Raw genomic sequence first — 21,287 nt, 5'->3', positions numbered from 1 at the left:
AAATCACAGATTTGTGGGACACTTTTTTCAAAAGTACGCCCTCTCGTGACAGAATCAAAACATCCGCCATCTTATATTCTGCTGATACAATATTTTGGATGAAGCAGATAAATCCGTTGGCATCCTCCTTTGTTTGAAAGTTTAGAGATTCCTTGCCATCATGAGTGGGGGGATTCCATATCTTGGTAGCAAAATAAGTCTTATTTCTAAAGCAGGAATTCGATATGAGGGTATTTTATATACCATTGATCCGAATGAATCGACAGTTGCATTAGCGAAAGGTAATATAGATAGCATTCCAGAAAATGAAATATATGCATGTTGTGAAATTAACATCTGCAACAAAAAAATAAATGCGTTTGTCGTTAAAAGCGACAGCATTCCTTTACCTACTCAAAAGTTTGGTGCCATGAAATAACCGGAAAGTTTATGACAAAAGCGATAGGTTTTGCACAAACGACAATGGGTAAACCCAGCACTTCCACTTTGGGAGTAAACACGGTAACGTTTGAGCTTTAGACATTATCATGCAAGTAAACATACTCGACTCTGACATAAAAAAAACGAATTTATGTTGTGAAAGATACCTGGCTTATCCTTGTGTCATGATTTAATATGCCCTACACTGGTTTCGTCTTAAACTAAGAAGATGCATCAGTGGCACTTGATACATTATGGTTAGAATGGATATCAGGTCCGTTCGCCCTAATAACATGTTCAACTTGGGTCTGTTAGCCTTGAGTTCCTTCGTCCATAGAGTCTGTTCGCCCTACTAAAAAAAATATTATTCTTGGCATTGAAGTTAAATAAACTTATTCAGATATTTCTATGGTATAAATTCTTGAAATTTATGGAATTCGAAACATGGAAATATTTAAAAGTTTATGGCTTGTTTAGGATTATTAATTATTCAATCACAAAATAATGCTCACTGATTGTGATACTTGTCTTTTGATGGATTAATAATAAAAACAAACGTTTTGTTTTGATAAAATATTCAGCTTCAAATTAATAGAAACAATGATGTACGAACTGTAAATCATGAGCAGTGATCTGGAAGTTTTTTTTCTCTATGGGCCCAGGGCCCCTCAAAAATAAATTCAATGGGCCATTTTAAAAAATAATGGGCCATGTTGTCAAATGAGTAGGCCATTTGAATTGACTTCTGTAAAAAAAAAAGTATCAGTATATTTTGGCAAAGAGATGTTGATACTTAAATAAAATCATGAATGTAAGTATCAACATCTCTTTGCCAAAATATACTCCATCATGGATATTGTTCCTGTGATTTGGTAATTCAATTTCAATGAATATACAATAACTTCTTCCAACCCCAATAATATTTAAGTCGACCTTTATTTACAATGTTTAAACTGGTACGGTTACCTTGTTCATATTCATGTTTTTTGTACATTAAATTTGGGTCTTCGTCGATACCATACTTCTTTCAGACGTTCCGTATCTATCAGAGGACATTTCGGGCATTTCCTCTGCACTTCTTGTATTATTGTAACTTCATCACATTGACAAGAATAACAAACAGTATAGAGTACCATTAATTCATAGAACAAAACAACAAATCGCTGAAGTCATGTTTACAAAATGTCAAAACGAGCCAAAGACCAAAAAATGACAAGGACACTAAGCGTCTGTTATGGAGATCAAAAACTATATTCCTAAAAAGTCTTTGGGGTTCTTCAATCGAAATAATAGCAAGCTAAACTAAATGAGATTATTATTAGAGTTAAAACTCGTCTGTACTAGCCAAATTTCACAAATTTAAAGTTGTTTATAAAAATAATATATCATGAATGATGGTTAATTACGTTTTTCGGGTTATCCGTTAGACCGCATGGTTCTATTATTACAATAGGAAAACACCGAGACGTTAAATTGCATGGTTCTATTATGATAGGAAAACACCCGAGACGTCCCAAAAATATATAGGTGCTCCTATTATTAGAGGAACTTTACACAGTTGTGTACACACACATGGCGGCACGGAACATTATCGGAAATTCATTTGACGATATCTAAACGTTTCGAAACGAAGTGAAAACTATCGTGCGCCACGTGGGCGCTTACATTTATCAATGTATGCGCCATTGCTTGTCAATATGCGCTATAGGCGCAAGGCGCACGACCTTCCCGATCACTGCATGAGACAGATTTACAAGTTCATTTATTCTTATACTCTTAGACTAGTCTCAGTTATACTGCATACATTGATTCATGATTGACTGAATACAAATTACAATTTTTTTGTTAACAAATATCAATAAAGATAAATACATTCATGACATTGTTTTCCAGTATTCTACTCTGCAAATCAAAGGGAAAATTATAAATTGGTTGTGGCAATATAAATAATGTCAAATTTTAACATATTTTGTTCAAATATTTAGAATTATGCAACTAGACAACACTTTGAAAAAAATAAAAATCAGGGCGAATGGACCCTGGGCGAACAGGTATCAGGGTGTACAAACAATAAGATTTATACCCATAGACCATTAAGAGTCTAACAAGTCGAATTAAGGAAATAGCCACTTCAATTGTTCCACAAAATGCAATCATTGCTGAAAGACTTGAGTGACTATCGATTGATTGGACTTTTGTATTTGCATGTGCTTTGTTTAGGTTGTTCTCATAGAGGTCTGCATTATTATATATTTATAGTCTTACTAGCAATGTTACAAAGATGAATTAGGAACAAGATATATAAAATGATTTATAGTATAATGATAATTATGTGTGCGTTTTCAGGGATCTCCATGACCTGTTTTGTGATGGTGAAGAGATATCTTTTGAATATCTTCTGCACCTTCAAATGAATATATAAAGGAAGATGTGGTATGAATGCCAATGAGACAACTAACATCACCACAAGAGACCAAATGACACAGAAATTAACAACTAATGTTCACTGTACTGCGTTCAACAATGAGCAAAGCCCTTACTGCATACTAGTCGGCTATAAATAGCCCTGTAATGACAAATTTAAAACAAATCAAATGAGAAAACTAAAGGCCTAATTTATGCCTTAAAACCCTGCCATTTTCATGACCCTTAGGCTTTTTATATAATTATCCAAAGGGTCCTCCTGATTTATAGACTTTTAAATCCATCAGTCAAACTTGTGATTTTATAATGACGTATGCAACAAGCACAAGTACCAAAGAAGACATAAAAACAGAGTTTAATTCCAAATCACATGATTACAGCAATTATCAATAATATGGAATAACATTACAAATATAAAAAAAAAACGAATATATATTAATATTAACTGCAACTGATCATGAATAATCTGACAAAATTCTTATGTTGTTATTCTGAATTTATTTCAAAGTTTACAATCAATTGATGCATCTGGTTTTCCAGTTTACATTTTTTGTACATTCAGTATAAAGTAACGCGCAATTTTACACCAGTACCCATACCCTCCTTCCTTGATGGGTGCATTTTACATAGACAAATATAATCGTATAATATAATCAAAATGAGGATGTTAATTTGATGTATGCCTTTTTGTGCTTCTTCGTTACATTTGTTGTTTTTATAGTGATTAAGATGATAACATAATGTTGACTGCTGTACCCCTATTTTTGACATTTTTACCTATTATGTCTGTTTGTTTTGTTCACGCATCGGTGACTATATAATGGAATTTGATGCGACTGTCATACAAGTGAGAGGTTTAGCTAGCTATAAAACCAGGTTCAATCCACCATTTTCTACATTTGAAAATGCCTGTACCAAGTCAGGAATATGACAGTTCTTGTCCATTCGTTTTTGATGCGTTTTGTTATTTGATTTTGCCATGTGATTATGGACTTTCCGAATTGATTTTCCTCTGAGTTCAGTATTTTTGTGATTTTACTTTTTGCTTAGTACAAATGTATATTTGTATCTAAGAACAAATGTATATTTGTATAACTTTCGCTAGTTAGTCATTAAAACTTTTTAATTGTTAATGTTAATCTTTCTTCAAGTTCAATGCTTTACTATTACGAAACTTCTTGTTGTTGATGCTGCAAATCAGCAATACTGATTCATGACTCCTGAATTTCTCAATGAAATATTTAAGCCTTAAACCATTACCTAAATAGCAAGAAAAGGACATGGGAACCTTGAGGACAGCTTGTGTTTACCGTTCCTTAATTAGAAATAGAGGAATGAAATACTTTGGCCCACTAGGTAGACGCTAAGTTTTGTCATGTTAAAAGTTCCTCCATCATTAAATTTTCATCCATGGAGATCCCTCTGAATGCAAAAGAAGAATTCTACATATACTGTTTGTCACGTTTCCAGACTTTGTAATAGTCAAGCCAACTCTAAATTCCGATTAATAAAAAGAAATCACAGAAATGTCATATAGGTTGGCCTATATATTTTGTGTTTGTAGGTTTTTTAATGCTGTAGGAAACACTTACTGGAAATTGGCAAACCATTATCATAACTCATTTGCTGTAAGAATACACAATGAGTCGAGGTAAGATATATAAATTTTGGCAAGTAGCCATGATATTTTATGTAGTTTGAACAATAATTATTCTTTCTTTTTCTATTTTCAGTTCGTTCATTTGGAACTGAAGATCGACCAACTGATCGTCCTGTAGCACCTAGAGATGAGATATTTGAATATATAATATTTCGAGGCAGTGATATCAAAGATTTGCATGTCTGTGAGCCACCAAAACCACAACCTCTGCAGACAACCTTACCACAAGATCCTGCTATTGTCAAAGTTTGTATCCCATTAATGTTTTAAACAATTTATATAGAGAATAGAATAGACAAGTAATTATCAAGGAGGTTGCACTTATATTGTCTTTTTAAGAATATTAATCAAGAGTAAAATCAAACTTTAGCCAAAGAATCTTGCTTCAAAATTTAAATCAATGAAAAATTGAAATTTATTTAATACAAGCAATAAAGTATGTTATGTCGAAATTTTTAAATTACCTATAACCATGATAACCACTTAACCAAGTTTAGGAATTAAAAAAAAGCCAATATAAAGTGCTTTAAGCCTTCTGGTGAAGGTCTGTAATCTTCTTTCAGTCTTCTCAATCATCTTTCCAACAGCAAGCGGCAGCAAGTAACAACTATGGGAATAACTCATCATATCAACCATTTGGTGGTCAAAATATGTATAATCAGTATGGTCCTTCAGCACCGCAATCTTTTGGTGGCCATCAGCAACAACAATCAGGTAAGTCCAAATAAATATATTCTGAGTAATTAACTGCAACTCGAGGGATGTCTTTTGTCAGCATAAACAGAAAGAATCTACTGTAAATTCAGAAATTATGGTGTGCATTTATTATTGTGATTTTGTCATTTAAGATCAACATTTGAGTTTTAGTTATTGATATGATAACCTTGTCACATTTTTGGCAATAATAAAAACATTGCAAAATTTTCTGAATTTACAGCATACAAATACAGTTCAAAAATGTTTGTTTAGTGTACCATCTAAAATTGATAATTAACAAATTGGGTGATGTAAAATGTAAACTTAAATTTACCAAACTAAATGATAATATATCACATTAAGATCTACAAATTATTGATTGAAATAGACATTTTAGTACATGGTGAAGTAATTTTTAGCTCACCTTGTTACATGTATTGGTGACCATCTATGCCAACTTTTATTTAAAAAAATACTGGACCAAATGTAACTGATATTACGTTTAAAATAGGTGGCCAACCAACTAACATGGCAAAAAATGAAACAGATAGGTTAAATGCAAGCCACTTCCTGTTTGCATGTATGCCTAGAAATTTACTCATGGTACAAGATAAATTTTTGTCATACTGTTTATTGCCTTTACCGAAGGGAAGGATTATATATTTGACTGAGAAATTAGTAGATAGTATGGTCTATGGAAGTGTAAACCAAGGGGTAAAGTTCTAATGGACCAACCACATTCAAATAACACTCAAACATTTGTAAATTCTACAAGAACTACTGGTATTATAATTTCAAAACTGAATTTGTCCCTAACAGTCAATGATTACAGTTTTCTGATTTTTTTTCTCCAGACTGTGATCATATACTCCATGGCCCTAGCAAGACCCCCAAAAAAGTTGTTGGGCCTTGCAGTAATTTTTAGGCTCTATATTAAGTCTATTCTGTATTGATATAAACTTATTATAACTTGTTAGTGATAACAGTGCTAAATTTAAGATTATATAGTTTTATGTATTATAATTGTCAATTATGTATTAACATTTAATCAAATTCTTTATACTACAAGCATGATAGATGTAACACTTTTCATTATAATTTATCCAAATCCAATATATTTAATAGTTTAAACCATAATTCTCAACCTGATATATCTTTTGTTTGTGTGTTTCCTGTAAGTTCACAAAGGTCCATAGAAGATTATTACAGTATTGTGTATTTTTGTTAGGTTCACGTGGGCCCTCTCCTACATTTAACCGTATATCACCCACTATGGATCAGGGTATACAAGTCGGGATGAGAGGAGCACCTCCGGCCAGAAGACCCAGTGGTGGGTACTAATCATCAATCCATAAACCAACATCTTCACTAATATCCATCAAACAATTGTCATTTTAAACATAACAACTATAGATACTGCTTTGGAAAATTATAAATTGTTAAAACATCAAATTATCATATAGATTTTTTATTTAAAAAAAATTACATACCGGTATATATATTATTAAACCTTGAATTGTCATTGGTGCTATAGACAATATAATTAATGAGCAGTATTTATAGTTGTTAACCTAAGTGACTGTCATCATTTACACTACCAGCATGGCCTTTATCCATAACCCTAACCTACAGAATTCCCAAGTTGTTTACCTGCATGGGGCAGTCTTCATTGTATAACACAGAGCTTTATCATCATGGACATAGTATAAAAGTATACAAATCTGCTAGTGCTTGCTGAATAATACAAAAACGATTCAAAACATCAAGTCGTTTTCAGTTTTTATACGACCGCAAAAATTGAAAATTTTTTTGTCGTATATTGGTATGACGTTGCCATCGTCGCCATGTCCGAAGACATTTCTGCGATCGTATAAAGCTGTGCCCTGCGGAGCATCTGGTTTGATGTCATATATTAATACTCTTCTTTGCAGCTCTCAACCTTGCACTGCATATTTCACTGATTTGTTCTGTAAAAACCTAAAACATAAGTCCAAATAAAGATATCTGTGTGGTTCAGGTTTTCAGACAGACATTACTTTTAACCTTAGACACTAGCACTTTATCCCCTCTCTGATAAAAGAAAAAGTTCAAAATAGCTAATATCAGGATTGCCAAAAAATATTTGAGCCTGCCAGACATTTTTGTCTTATCCTGATTTTAACATCTTTTAACCGACTTTAATAGTAACAAAAGGCAACCATCGTAATCATTTAGGCATCATATGAATTAATCTATGATTGACACAAAAACAGTATTTGTCTCGATTTTTTTATATAAATTTGATGGTGTGACGCAAACTGTTAAATTTATAAGCACTTATGAAGAAATATTACTATCTCAATATCTGGGGAAAGAGTAAAACAAGTATCATCTAGAATCATACACTTAGACATGTTATAAGTTAATACCATACTGTTCAACAACAAAATCCCTTCTTCCATACCCTATTTTTATTTGAATGAAAGCGGAACCACATATTTACTTTTATTTGGTCTTATGATTGAAATTTATTTCAGAAATGTTCATGTACTCTTGTTTGGTGTTGTTTTGTTTTAAATTATTTTTCTTTATTAAATTTGGCAGAAGATGTGTATATGATTTATTTAATGTTTCATTTTTTCACCGAAAAGCAGCAGTCTTGTTGAATGTTCAGGCTTAAAGATCAGTATACTTTTTGGATAAAAAATTGTGTGTTATTAGGGTTCCATTTACAAGTTACAACAAATTCTGATCAGAATAACTAAAGCTTCATTGAATTCTACAGGGTCACGAGGTCCTACACCGCCACAGCAGCCAAATAGGAAGTCCCCAACATCAGACACAGGTACACAGATGAGTCCAGAAAAACAATTACAGTCCAGTCAACAATCTCATAATAGACCTGATTTTAGGCGACCTCCACCACAGAGACCTCAACAACAGCATCAACAACATCAACAACAACAACAACAGTCATACTCGAGGGGTCGTGGAAGCAGTCGAGGGAGAGGTGGATTTGAAAGTAGAGGAGGATATGAAAGAGGAGGTATGATCATAGAAACAAAAATATTAAAAAATTACAAGCTAATTATGTCAGTATTATGAAAATAAATTCATCATAGATGCCAGAATTATATTTTCAAATGGCAGAAACTAGTTTTATCCACAAAAGACTCATCATTGAAACTCAAATCAAAACAAAAAATGAAAGACCAAACAAAGTAGAAAGTTTAAGAGCATTGAACATGTTGAAGAAATCTTTTAATATATTGAGGAAGTTCAAGATCAGTTGTTCTTGCTTATGAATTTGTATCATTAAAGATAATCTATTCAGTTATATTTCCTTTTGATTTTAAGCTAAGAAAGGAACGTTTGTGACGCCTATTATCAGTTCAAATATTCAGGTTAACTACATTCAATTATGTTAATGTTTTAGGAGGACATAGAGGAGCTCCCAGGGGAGGACCTAGAGGAGGTAGTGCTAGAGGTGGTGCACCAAGGGGTAGAGGAGGAAGGCATGGAGATCCACTTAAGTTTGAAGAAGAATTTGATTTTGAAACTGCTAATGCACAGTTTGACAAAGAAGAAATAGAAAGAGAATTAAAAGAAAAACTTGTGATAGGTATGTGATTTCCTATGATGTTTATTCTGCACTTAAGTGTTGTTCTATCAGACAATTGTCCCAAATAAGTTGACTAAGGGTATTTAGTTGAGTATGCTGTCGAACATTTGTTATAACCAAAGTCATTTTTTGAAAGTTATTAAACCACCTCAGTGGTAGTGTGCACACATCAATTGTGTGAGCTCATAGAGTTGATCTTTAGCAGAAGGTTTTCACTTTAAGATAAAAGGTGCAGAAAAATAAACTGAAATAAGATCCCATGCTTTATTTGTTTAATATTTTATAAAACTTAATCGTGTTTATAACTTTTTTCTATGTTCATTAGCATTGTGTACAAGTTTCATAACATTTGGTTGGAAACTTATGTCCCTTTCAACTAACGACAGGAGCATTTTAAGAAATTAATTAAAGTGCCTATCCAAATAACCATAACACTCTATCATGTTTATAACTTTGTGAGTCTGAAGCCCTTTCCTGATTTAACATTATCAGGTCATGTTTATTGTTGAGCCATATTTAAATTTTCCTTGAAATTAATGAACCATTCAGTCCATAAATCAGTACTGTACATATAATGTAAATTCAGAAATTATTTTGTGCCTTTTTATAGCAATCTTTGAAGAATAAACAATAATTTGAGATTAAATATTGCAATCCCAGGAAAATTGGCATTTAGATACTGTAACTTCAGAAATTATTGCGATTTTATCATTTAAGACCTAAATGCCATTTTAATTTTTATGATTTTGAGAGAAAAAAAATCCGGTTTAATTGAAAATGAAATATTTCAAAATACTCTGTCGCATTTTTCGCAATAATAAAAACCTTGCAATAATTTCGGAATTTACAGTATATAAGTATCAAATATAAGAATGTGACTTTTTATTACAGCTATACTCACCCAGTCTCATTGTTCCCAATAGTAAAAACCTCACAATAATTTCTGAATTAACAGGAATAGAAATAATGTAAATATTTATTGTAGGTGATAAAACAGTGAATGGTGATAAAGATAGTGTTGAGAATGGTGGCGATGAAACGGAGGAAGACCCAGAAATAACATATGATAAAAACAAATCATTCTTTGATAATATTAGTTGTGAAGCAACAGAAAGAGCCAAAGGGTAAACATTTTTAAACTAGCCACTTCAATAGCATTTTATTTTGATTAATTGATTGCTGCAAAAGAGGGACGAAAGTTACCAGAGGGACATTCAAACTCATAGGACGAAAAATTATCTGACAAAAACTACAAAACACACAGCTGCAATTATAACATTTCAATATTGCCTAGCCTTCTATTGCCTAGCCTTCAATAGAAGGCTATACATTAAGATGCTAATATTGGGACAACTGTGTAATATTTTTTATTGTGCTCTGTTTCAGGATGTATACATTATATACAATTGCCTTATGTTACAAACTTTCTGTCTTGCATATGTCCATTTTCTATGACCATTTTCATGGTTCATCAACTGCTGAAAATCACACGAACATCTCATTCAAGGGTAGGAAAATTTGTTCAGAACACCTGGAAGCAGATATTTTAATGTTGGCATATTTTTTATTGACAGTAACTCGTACATTTACAAGTTACTATATTCTAGCCAGAAACTTTGGCACAGTGTTATTTTATTTTATAACTTTGCATTTTGATGACTTGACTGGTACTTAGAATGGTACTTCTACAGCAGTTGGTTAACATTTCTGATCAGCTAAACCATTTGAATAGACTTAACAAGTTCGAAGTGTCAAACTTTCGTTACAAGGATTCTAAATGACCAACTTTTGTTTACATATTTGACAATCATGTGGCAGACTTCAATATCAAACAGTATATAAGTATAAATGTAGTTAATAAGAAATCTCCATAAATGAATGTTGTCTAAATGACTTAACTTTTTTAGAAGAACAACAAGAACAAGTTGGAAGGAAGAGCGGAAGTTAAATACGGAAACATTTGGAATGCAGGACCGAAGAAACTTTGCTAGTAGGGGTTATGGGGGTTACCGTGGTTATAACAGAGGATACAACCGAGGAGGTTATTATAATGACCGGGGTTCACGAGGATATTCAAGAGGAGGTGGAGGAGGAGGGGGATTCAGAGGTAAAAACATTGGAATGTAAAATTACTTTTATTTTCACTTTTTATGTCACGAAAAAAGCAGACTGCAAATATGTTCAACTGTTTATTCAAAGGAGTAAAATTGTAATTTAAGAAAATTGTGGAAAAGTTTATTGGGTTAGGCACTTTAATTTATTACTTATTATGCCCTTGCTGCTAGTAGAAAGGGCTGGGATAGGCTAGGATTTGGGGGGCTTAAGTCACTGTTGTGCGATATTAAAATCCATCTTATTTTGTGTAACAACAAGAAACCAAGGATGTATATTACTAGCTACATCTTTGTCAGACTTTAAATTAAGGACTTATGCATGTTTGACAGTTATTGTATGATTTGGCTAGTTTGGCCCTTATTAGAAACAGATTCTTTCTAAGGATCCAGAAAATTTAGTTTTTTGGAAAATGACGCAGTCATTGTTCCATAACTGCCGACCTGAACTTCATAACATTTCTCTGCCTACCGCGCTTGGTTTCGTATTTACTATTTTCCATACAAACTGGAATCTGCTTGTGTTATCATTATGCATGATCATTGTGTAGTTATCAGCCAGGAACCAGTTTACACTCGGTTTCATAATTTACTATACAAACAAACTGGTTCCTGCTTGTATTCCACTACACTCGAACAAAGTGTTGTACATTAGTTTGACGGGAACCAGTTTAGAATTTGTAAACTACAAAACGTAATCGGTTATTGTTCATTCCGTTTTGGTGTTTCATACCGACTTATATGGTTTGAATAAGCTTAAGACCCTTCAAACATTAATGTGATAGGTATATTAAAGACTGTTTTACAAAAGGATGGAACTGTTTTACTTTCGAAGTCGTACTATAGTGATATCTGTCATGTACGGATTTCCACTCTCACCGGTTAATTTCTTCTTTTACACGTGCTTTTGAAACTTCCTGTTTAAACATCCCAAGTTTCAAAATTGTTTTTTAAGTGAATTAAACTTATTCTAAAACATTCTAACAAACATGAAGCGTTCCAGAATCATTTTCAAGCAGTTTCTTCTTCTTTTTGATGATGGAAAATAGGTTTTCTCAAGAAAATACCGCAAACGATCGCAGAGGAATTGAAACGTACAAGTTAAGTCGGCATCCAATAATATTTGTTATAATATTTTCTATTCAATTAATTAATAACTGTTACCAAGTACATAGTGAATATGTTGTTGTGTATTTAGGTAAATAGGGAAACCAAAGTGAATATGTTGTTGTGTATAAAGGTAAACAACGAATCCCTTACCCAACTGTTGTTTTAACAATTAGACAATTATTAAAATAAAATGGAAAACTATGAGTCCCTTTCAATAAATCAAACTTTCATGCCAAATTATTAGCAAATTTAAGGTGTTTTTTCAGTAAAATTTAAACAGCATTAAACCAACAATCCTGTAAAATGCTCAACTGGTTAAAATAATGCATAAAAATATCCAATATCTCATGTATTAGTCCAAATAATTATGACGTCTGGGTAGGATATTTTTTTTTTCTGGGCATCCCAGAAAAAAATTAACATAGCCTTGCGGTCATAGGAAGGTGTCCCAGAATGAAATAAAAAAAAGCCTTGCCAGACGTAATAATTATTTGGACTACTCATATATACATTATATATCATTAAAAATACACCAAAAAAGTCATTTAGTTGAGAAAAATAAATATATACAAAATGTACATGAACACCCAAAAATGTGAAAGTTAGAATTTAACTCTTTTTGCTTCAATACTGAAAAAAATTCTGGCAACCCCTTTCTTATTTTTACTCTTTTTGGTTAAAATACTGTTAAAAATATATATTTAACATGGGTGACGAATTGACTATATCAGGTGTCGATTTAACCAGGTGCTGATTTGTCCAGGTGCCAATTTAACCAGGTACCGGTTTGACTAGAATTCTTTGACAAATGTTTGAAATTACCTGAGTTTCATTAGACCTTTGATAACAGTAACAAAAAGATTATTTACTTAATATTTTGTGGGAGAAGGGGGTTCAGACTGTGGTATCAGGTCTGTTCGCGCCCAATACACTTTCGCACCCTACATGTTCGCAGCTCGCACGTTCGCACCCAAGGTCCGTTCGCACTCTACTCATTCGCGCCCAATTTTAATTCAAATTCAAGTTGAATAATTGGAAAATCATGATTGTTGTTTTAAATTGCTTTGGTGTAAATACTGAATGTATTTATAGCTTGGTATGAGTAAAACATTGAAGATTTTAAAGGAAAAACACAAAAGATAATTGTTTTTAACAGCTTGGTCCCTTTAATCTGAAACAACGAAGCAATAAAATATAGGAACTAAAATATAGCAATCCACTATTATAACCAAAACATGATAAAATTTATTCAACACACAGAAAAAAACATAGTCAGAATCTCACTTCATTTTGAAACAGTCAATGAAACAAAGTTATAGCAATACACTAACAAAAACATGATTAAGAGTTATTCAACACAAAATAAAACGTTGACAAAATACCACTTTATTTAGAAAGGATTATTATTATTTTTAATAATACCCTATCCAAAACATGATTAAGATTTATTCAACACTTTATTTTTGAGACAATGACAACAATTATACTTATAAGAAAACACTTGCTTACAGAGTTATTAAACACAAAACCAATTAAGATTGGGTGCGAACATGTAGGGTGTGAAAGTGAAAGCGGGCGAACATGAGTGGGCGCAAACGTGAATGGGCGCAAACGGACACGGATTCAGACTATGTACCAGTGAGAAATATACAAGCCTTTCTACGGTATTTATTTGTACAATTCAGGTAGTCTTGACCTATTCATTTGTCTTAAAAAAAAACCACAGCCAGTTGTCACCTTCACTTCACACACACACATATACAAATATCAATTATATGCTTACGAGACATGTTACATTGTTAAACTAATTAAGGTATGTGAAAATCAAGACTTGCATAAAAACTATCCCAATATTAGAGACAGTGGCGTCATTTTTCCTCAGAGCTTTCAGCTCTTTGATTCTCTTCAGTTTGTTCCATGTTGGGATCATTTTTTTTTTAACTTGGAATCACAACAGAAAATAACTTGCAAATAATATTTCACTGCATTATCATTTCCTTATAAAATGTCAAAATCAATATTTGGAAATCATTTTTATTAAGTTGGAACTGTATAAAAATCCTTTTTGAAACGATAATAATGACGTGGTAAACAAATTAAGAATAGATCGAGATTACTACTTTCGGTTTAAAATGAAATGAAAACAGGAAGTGACAGGTGGATAATAAATTCAAAACAAGTCCAGATTCATCTACGGATTGGTTTGTGATTTATAAAAGTAGGAATTTTTTATTTTTCAATTTAAATATCTTATGTAAGAGATATATATTTGTCTCTCTCATGTAATTGATACTAAATGATTTCGTATTTTACGTTTTAAGTGTCTATAAATTCAAAGGAATACTTCCATGCATGCGTAGTATACAGTGCAGGAAGCACCTGTTTGACTTGTGAAAACATTTCCCAAAGTTTTGAATAAAGTTTTATCTTTTAAATGGAAATTGTAGAAAGTTTAAGATAAAAATTAATATCAAATATGACAAAAATGTGTTCAAATGACAAATCTTCAACATAAAAACCTACAATTTTGATCGATTGAGAAATATTAAATTCAAATGCGAACTATCCAGGGGAAAACAATTTTGATCAAATGACGAAACTATACTCCTGGTTGTTTAAATGCCAACTGACTGATTTTTATTGGGAAAATAATTATGATGGTCAATTATGAGGTTTATAAAGGATTAACAGATTAGTGACCCATTTGATGGGGAGAATTGGATAAGTTCTAATCACAACTTGTTACACCTGTTTTACATGTTAATTACCTGGGGTCATAAACTTGTCAAGATTTATAGTATTTTCATGTGGAAATATTTTTACACTTTCAAAATTTAAGTGACAAAATTGATATGGAAAACTTTCGTCATTTTGAAAACCGTTTCGTAGAATTGGAAAATTATGAGTGCTATCAAAATCACTGGAAAGTTAAGTCTATTCGTAGTTATGTAGTCCCAAAACTGGTTTCCAACTGAATGTTATGAAATTTATACACAATGCTTATGAGCATAAAACGAAGATACGGTTCAAATTTTGGTAGGTTCACTATTTCCAATGGACGCTTTTTCAATTTATTAGTTTCGAAGGACAGTTGCTACCTAAAAACACCAAAGAATTGATATTTTTAGAAATAGTATTTGTTTAATTTATAGGACAGAGCCGTCCACCACGGGGAGGCGGTTATGGTGGTGGAAACAGAAATCGTAGTCAAGGATGGGTGGATTATAATTATGATTATGAAGCGGCAGGATTAGACAAACGCCAGGGCTCAGCTAATAGAGTGAGTAATAGTTGAAATGATTTAAAATATGTACATTTACTTTCTCTGTTCTCAAATGGTCTCTACAAAATAAAACTTCTGGAAATATGCAAGTTTCTTCTAGTTTCCTTTTAAGCAATCTAATCAACCTCTATAACCATAAAAAATCATATCTGAAGCACAGAACTTAGCTAACATCAAATCAAATTTGATTTAAAATACCAAAGCACAGTAAAGGAGTAGGTCCGGTAAGGACCGATTTTGGCCTCAAATTTCAGGTTCATCTGACGAAAGATTTTGACCACTTTTTAAACACTTAAGTGTCTATTTTATTTGAATTAATTAGTTTATGTGAAAGATTTTAACAGATTTAGTCATTAAAAAACGATCCGATTCAAGCTCAAATATGAAAAATCTACCTAATATGCCGAAAAATGTCACTTTTCAGATGGTTTTTGGTAAAAATGAAAGTGGCCGCATCCGTGTTCATCCTCAAACTTTATATATGTTATGTATTATCATAAAATACAACTTGCATTTCAATATTAAGGATGAACACGAATGCGGCCACTTTCGTTTTACACGAAAACCGTATAAAATTTAACTAAAATGCTAGAATTATGAGGATTTCAGTAATTTAGCATGACTTAATGGTGCTAGTACCGGATATATGTGCATTGTGTTGTCAAAAACAGCCCATATTTATGTAGCAGAAGCATTCTACTGTCCAATAAGTAACTAAAGGTTTACATTTTAACAATTTTGTAAAACTGCTATATTTTGGGGCCAAAACTGAACCTACTCCTTACCTGTCATGTCCAATTTGTTTAATTTCAACAGAATTTTGTATTCAGTAGTAAAAACAAGTTTCTTTTTTTTAACCTATTGGCATTCAGAAAAATATAAGTATCTAGACAACCTCAGGTATTACTTTATACTAAAAATAAACCATTAGATTAAAATATAATGTTTTCTTCAAGAGGATATGGAAATAATTTATGATTTTAATTTTTTCAGCAAAGACAGACAACAACAGCAGAATCGTAGAAATAGTGGAATACGTTTGTGATAAGATGTATGCAAGATGATGGAGTCTGGCAGCTTTTTCGTTATAAACTCCTTAAGATGCATGCGCCATCACCCATTAACTGACTTCATTTCACACTCTGAAGAAGCTACTTTAGTAAGAGTTGTGAAAGATGTCGATGGATTTTAATTGTTTTACAATTGTGTATTTATGGAACAGAAGTTCAACAGAAATGAACATAGATGAATTCTCCAGTAACCAGTGAGACAATCATATGCTGAATAAAACCTTGGAAATTATCTCATTTCTTTTTTAAATTAAGAAAAATGCCATTTTATGCTTTACTAAAGATAGCATAAAATTGAAAATGAACTATGGGCAACACATTTTTCTCTAAGTATGAAAACAATAGTAAAACAAAACCTTAAAACAATAAAATATTTATGACACTATCTTTAAATTATTCATTATTTGTTCAATTTTCATTTAAAAGAAACTTGTGTCCTATTTTACAAAGCAAGCATTAAACTAACATGTATTTCTGTGCAAGTTACATATTAGTAAATATATTTTATATTTTAAGAAATTCTTAATAATCATAATCAAATAAAGTATTTTTTTTCATAAATGAGGCTTTTTCATCTTTTTCACAACTGAGCTTTATAGATGATTAGGGATATTCTATTAAGGTCTCTTTTGTAATATGGCCTAGGGGTAAATACTTATTTTGCTTTTCAAATTTTCTTGTGTGCTTTTGATTAACATCACAGTAAGCACACAGAAGCAGTTACTCCTTTGTGTATGGCTTGATCTATGTGTTAGTTGCAATTGCTTTTGTAAATGGGCCACTACTTATTAGTAATTTTTTGTTTAAGATTTGATAAAACATTGTAGTTATTTTCAAGGAATAGTGCTAGATTTGACAAAATGTGCTGTACAAAATCTCTATCAGTTTCAGTTTATTCATCCACTTTGAACAGGGCAGTCAGTAGATACAAAATTTTGGAGACTAATCCATTAATCTGAAAGAGCACCTCAAATACATGTAGTTTCTTTTTTATAAAAATATCTAAAATCTTAATTCAAATTGTATTTCCAAGAGATTTCAAACTAATATATGGTAAAAGCTAATCACAGACTTGAAGTTAATTTAAAACTTGTTATCTGTACCAATTATTCTATATTCTTACAACAACAACAAAAAATTGCTAGTTCAATTTTGAGTTACTTTTTTGTCAAAATCTGTAAAAAAAAATATCTTTGATTTTTATAAATTTACCTGTATGCCCCTCAAGCATATGTGTGTCTACAGTCACCCTATAACCTTTATTTTCAGATCCCTTAACATATTTACTTTTTGGGACTATTTTCACTGATGTAACTGTTAACACACATTTATTGTTGTTGTTGGCCTTGTGATAAGTGGAATCCAGATTCATTTTCAAGATAACTTTCTTGGTTGTAAAAAAGTTCAACTCTTGTCAATTTGGTTGTATGAAATAGTCTTGATTATGAAAACTGAATTGAGCACCCTGTGGTTCAAGTTTACTCACATATACCACGGGTTGAGCTTCACTTGTTTGTTTTTGCTCTGTAATTCCTTATTTTGATATCTACTTGACAGTTTTCTGTTTGTACTAGTATTTCACAGATTTGTGTATTTTATACATGTATTTATTTGAATTGTACACTGTACTAATGAATTTACGGAGTACAAATTCTGTATGTTATTTTTATATATGTTAATTTTTTCAGTAGGAAGATCCATATAGGTGTGCTAAAAAAATAGTTTTGGGATAAAAAAATACTGGTTAATATTTTTATTGTAAGAATAATTGACAGAATTATCTCACAGCCACAAAGTATTTTCATGGTTTTAAATTATTTTACAATTTTTCTGGCTATCTTTTTTATAATTATAATTGAATCATTTATGTTTCCTAAAAATGAGTCATCTATATAAAAAAAAAATTTGTAAATGTGGGTTATGTCAGTTATTTAGAAGAAACATGTATTTGATCTTGTTTTGGCATGGAAAATATTTATAAATCTGAATTTGTTTTACCTTATAAAGGTGATATTTGAGAAAGGATATATTAATATGCTTGGTGTTATAAAATTAATTTTTGCATAGATTCAGATATCTTTTGCAAGTTTCATCATTTATGAAAAATTTATGAAAATATTTTGAAGTTTTAACAGTTCCTAGGCCATTGAGCTCTATTTTTACATGGCTATCGTTGTTAACCAAAATACTAAGTTATAAATATTCTTCTTTGTCTTGTCTGAGTGAGTTCTGTGAATCTTCAAAAAACAAATTATTAAAAGAGTACCTGCCTATTTTGTATACAAAATGATAATTTATCTTGAGTGAGTGTTGAAGTTTTATAGAACTAAAATGGACCTAATGCATGCACATTTGTTAAAGGAGAGATTAGAATTTGAAATAGAAGATGATTTACCGATAATTTGCAAGTTCAAATTTTCAGTTGAAAAATCATTTTTAAAATAAGATTGACAGGTTTGAGTACTCCATGACTCAAATCAAAGAAATTAAGAGATAAAAAAAAACTTAGACAATTTTGACAGTTATTTTGGAATCCTTGACTGTGAATAATATAACTTTCCATCTTTAAAATTATATTTGTCATAATGATCTTAATATTGAGAATGATGGAGATACATCTAATAATTTATTTATGTGTTTATTTTGTCACTGTAACTGAAAACATTCACCTAGGACCCCATTATGTAGAATGTTTGGATCCTATTCATACAAATAAGATGCACTCATTTCAGTGTAAACAGAATGGATATGTTGAAAGTGTATTGAATATATATACAATGGAAGTAATATCTGATTTGCTCATTACTTAATTTAGATATATAGATCGTTGATTCTCAACTTTTAGATTCACGGAAAAGGGGAAAACGGATACTTCTTGGTTGCCTTACTAAAATACAAATTTCAATACAGAATTCATGGTTGTATACTTTAGTCAATTGTACTTTCAACACATTCAACCATCAATATTTTCTAAATGAACATTATTTCTACTCAAGTTGTATTTAAATTTTATTATTTTAGATCTTGACTGACATACAAATATTTGTCATATGATATGCACAATGTATAAATACCAAAAAATACATCTGATCTAGCGTAAATTCACCTAAGTGGGATCAACATTTATACCTTAATTTAAGAAGGAGCTCATAGTGAATTTCACCAGATAACTTTTCAGAGATCCTTTCACTTTATACTTGAGATTATCATATTTCTTTAGATAACCAGTTTTGCTTCAAATGAAAAACATTATTTTTTTTCTATTAAAAATCAAGGCTGACATAACTGAAGTCTTCTCTATAGCACCACATTTGTTATTAATACAAAATTTCATGACCTCTTTTCTTGTACTGATGAGGTAGTCTTGCTAGACTCATTTCTGTTAATCATAGCCAATAGAGATTCTAGTCAAAAAGTTACTGCCAGTTGAAATGTGTGGCAGCTATTATAGACTACGCCAAATCACATGTACAACTATATCTTAAGTAATCAAAATAAGTCTTAAAATGAGTACTGCTTTGTCTCATTATTTAAGTATTCGAATAAGATATAGAAATTAAAAATGTGCAGTACAGAAAAAACTTTCCAAAAATTTATTCATTGTAGTCTTTTATAACGAGTAAAAACTGATTTGTTGAATATATTGAAAGTGTGATCTCAAGGGGTTATAAAATTGATGACATGAGTTATGATAACAGCAGTGGATGGGTTAAAAAATTTGTATAGAATTTTTGACCTTCGTAAATGTATGAAATTAAAGAAAAAACACAAACATTTTGAATAAAAAGTGCTATAAAATTATATGGTGTTATTAATGGTTATAGACTGTCTGATATACAAGTGTTAATATCCAATTTTAGTTTAACTGTTTCTGTTTTGCATCAAGTGAGAAAATGCATGATCATTGTTGGGCTATGACATTAAAAGAACTCAAAATTCACCAATCCACTTCAAAATACAAAAGCTCTGCCAACTGTTTTTTTTAGTAGTCTGTATTTCCTCAACATATAAATAAAGCCATTCATTCAATTACACATGCTGTTGATCACTAGTTCTGCTTTTCTTGCTGGCCTTGATTGGAGGTCATGGTTGATACAAACAAGGTCAGATGTAAATTTAGATTTATAATTATGTACAAGAGCTATTCCCATATAGGGACTTGTACCCTGTATATGAATTTTAGTTGTCACAAGGAAATTCTTATTTGAGGCATACCTTTTGAGATTTTTGGTTTTCAGCAATTCCTTTATATATGAGCGGCATCAAATAGATATTGATCTTAAGCAAATGTATTTCAATACATGGGTTCATTTCAAGTTGAAAAATCTCTGCAGAAAGATTGTTTGAAAAGTAAGTTGTTATAAGAACGCTATGATACAGACAAAACTAAATGTGTCAAAGCGACACGAATGGCCCCCTCTCAAAAAGTTGAAAAATCTGCAATTTCAATAACACACGTGGACTCAAACATGATGGTAGTCTGGCATATAAAAATTCAGCTGAAAATCGAAAGGCGTATAGAAAAAAAGTGTATAACTGAATTTCAACAATTTTCAAAGTTGTAAACCCTTAATTTTGGCAAAAATTAACGGAACGGAACGAAACTTAAACTTGATCTGTAACTCATGGGTAAATAGCATACCAAAAATCGGCCCAAAACTGATAGCTTTTAGAAAAAAGGTTAGTATAACTGATTTTCAAAAATTTATCGAAGTCCAAAGACTGAAATTTCAGCAAAAATTAGCCGAGTGGAACAAAACTTAAACTTGATCTGTTACTCATCATGGGTAACTCAAATACCAAAAGTCAGCCCAATACCTGAAGGTGTTTAGAAAAAAACTCTGTATAATGGTTTGTTGCAGAATTACGGACAAGGGTAAAACTATATGGCATCGACATTTCGTTGCGGGCC

General features: G+C 31.4%; 1 protein-coding gene across 6 annotated transcripts; it reads left to right on the top strand.

Moving 5' to 3' along the window:
• Positions 1 to 5: 5 nt before the first annotated feature.
• On the top strand, positions 6 to 20,176 carry LOC139524659 (protein LSM14 homolog B-like). 6 transcript variants are annotated; one of them, XM_071319633.1, is made up of 10 exons: positions 27 to 281; positions 4,578 to 4,750; positions 5,068 to 5,218; positions 6,429 to 6,530; positions 7,965 to 8,225; positions 8,616 to 8,801; positions 9,787 to 9,925; positions 10,709 to 10,908; positions 15,175 to 15,302; positions 16,299 to 20,176. In XM_071319633.1, the coding sequence occupies exons 1-10, from the start codon at positions 161 to 163 to the stop codon at positions 16,326 to 16,328; spliced, it is 1,491 nt and encodes a 496-aa protein (XP_071175734.1). In that variant the 5' UTR covers positions 27 to 160; the 3' UTR covers positions 16,329 to 20,176. The 6 variants fall into 6 exon arrangements, 4 of the variants coding, with proteins under 4 accessions (XP_071175736.1, XP_071175734.1, XP_071175735.1 ...); XM_071319634.1 differs by having other exon boundaries at positions 32 to 281; positions 5,092 to 5,218; XM_071319635.1 differs by lacking the exon at positions 6,429 to 6,530 and having other exon boundaries at positions 6 to 281.
• Positions 20,177 to 21,287: the final 1,111 nt, after the last annotated feature.

This window comes from Mytilus edulis, chromosome 5 (assembly GCF_963676685.1).
Source record: "Mytilus edulis chromosome 5, xbMytEdul2.2, whole genome shotgun sequence".
Taxonomy (NCBI): domain Eukaryota; kingdom Metazoa; phylum Mollusca; class Bivalvia; order Mytilida; family Mytilidae; genus Mytilus; species Mytilus edulis.
This window is presented reverse-complemented; position numbering and strand designations above follow the sequence as displayed.

What these genes read in the sequence shown, in the direction of transcription:
- LOC139524659 (XM_071319633.1), top strand. Translation starts at nt 161, where the DNA reads ATGAGTGGGGGGATTCCATATCTTGGTAGCAAAATAAGTCTTATTTCT. An exon ending in GACAGTTGCATTAGCGAAAG is followed by an intron (nt 282 to 4,577) that starts GTAATATAGATA and finishes TTCTATTTTCAG; the next exon opens with TTCGTTCATTTGGAACTGAA. An exon ending in GCCAGGGCTCAGCTAATAGA is followed by an intron (nt 15,303 to 16,298) that starts GTGAGTAATAGT and finishes TAATTTTTTCAG; the next exon opens with CAAAGACAGACAACAACAGC.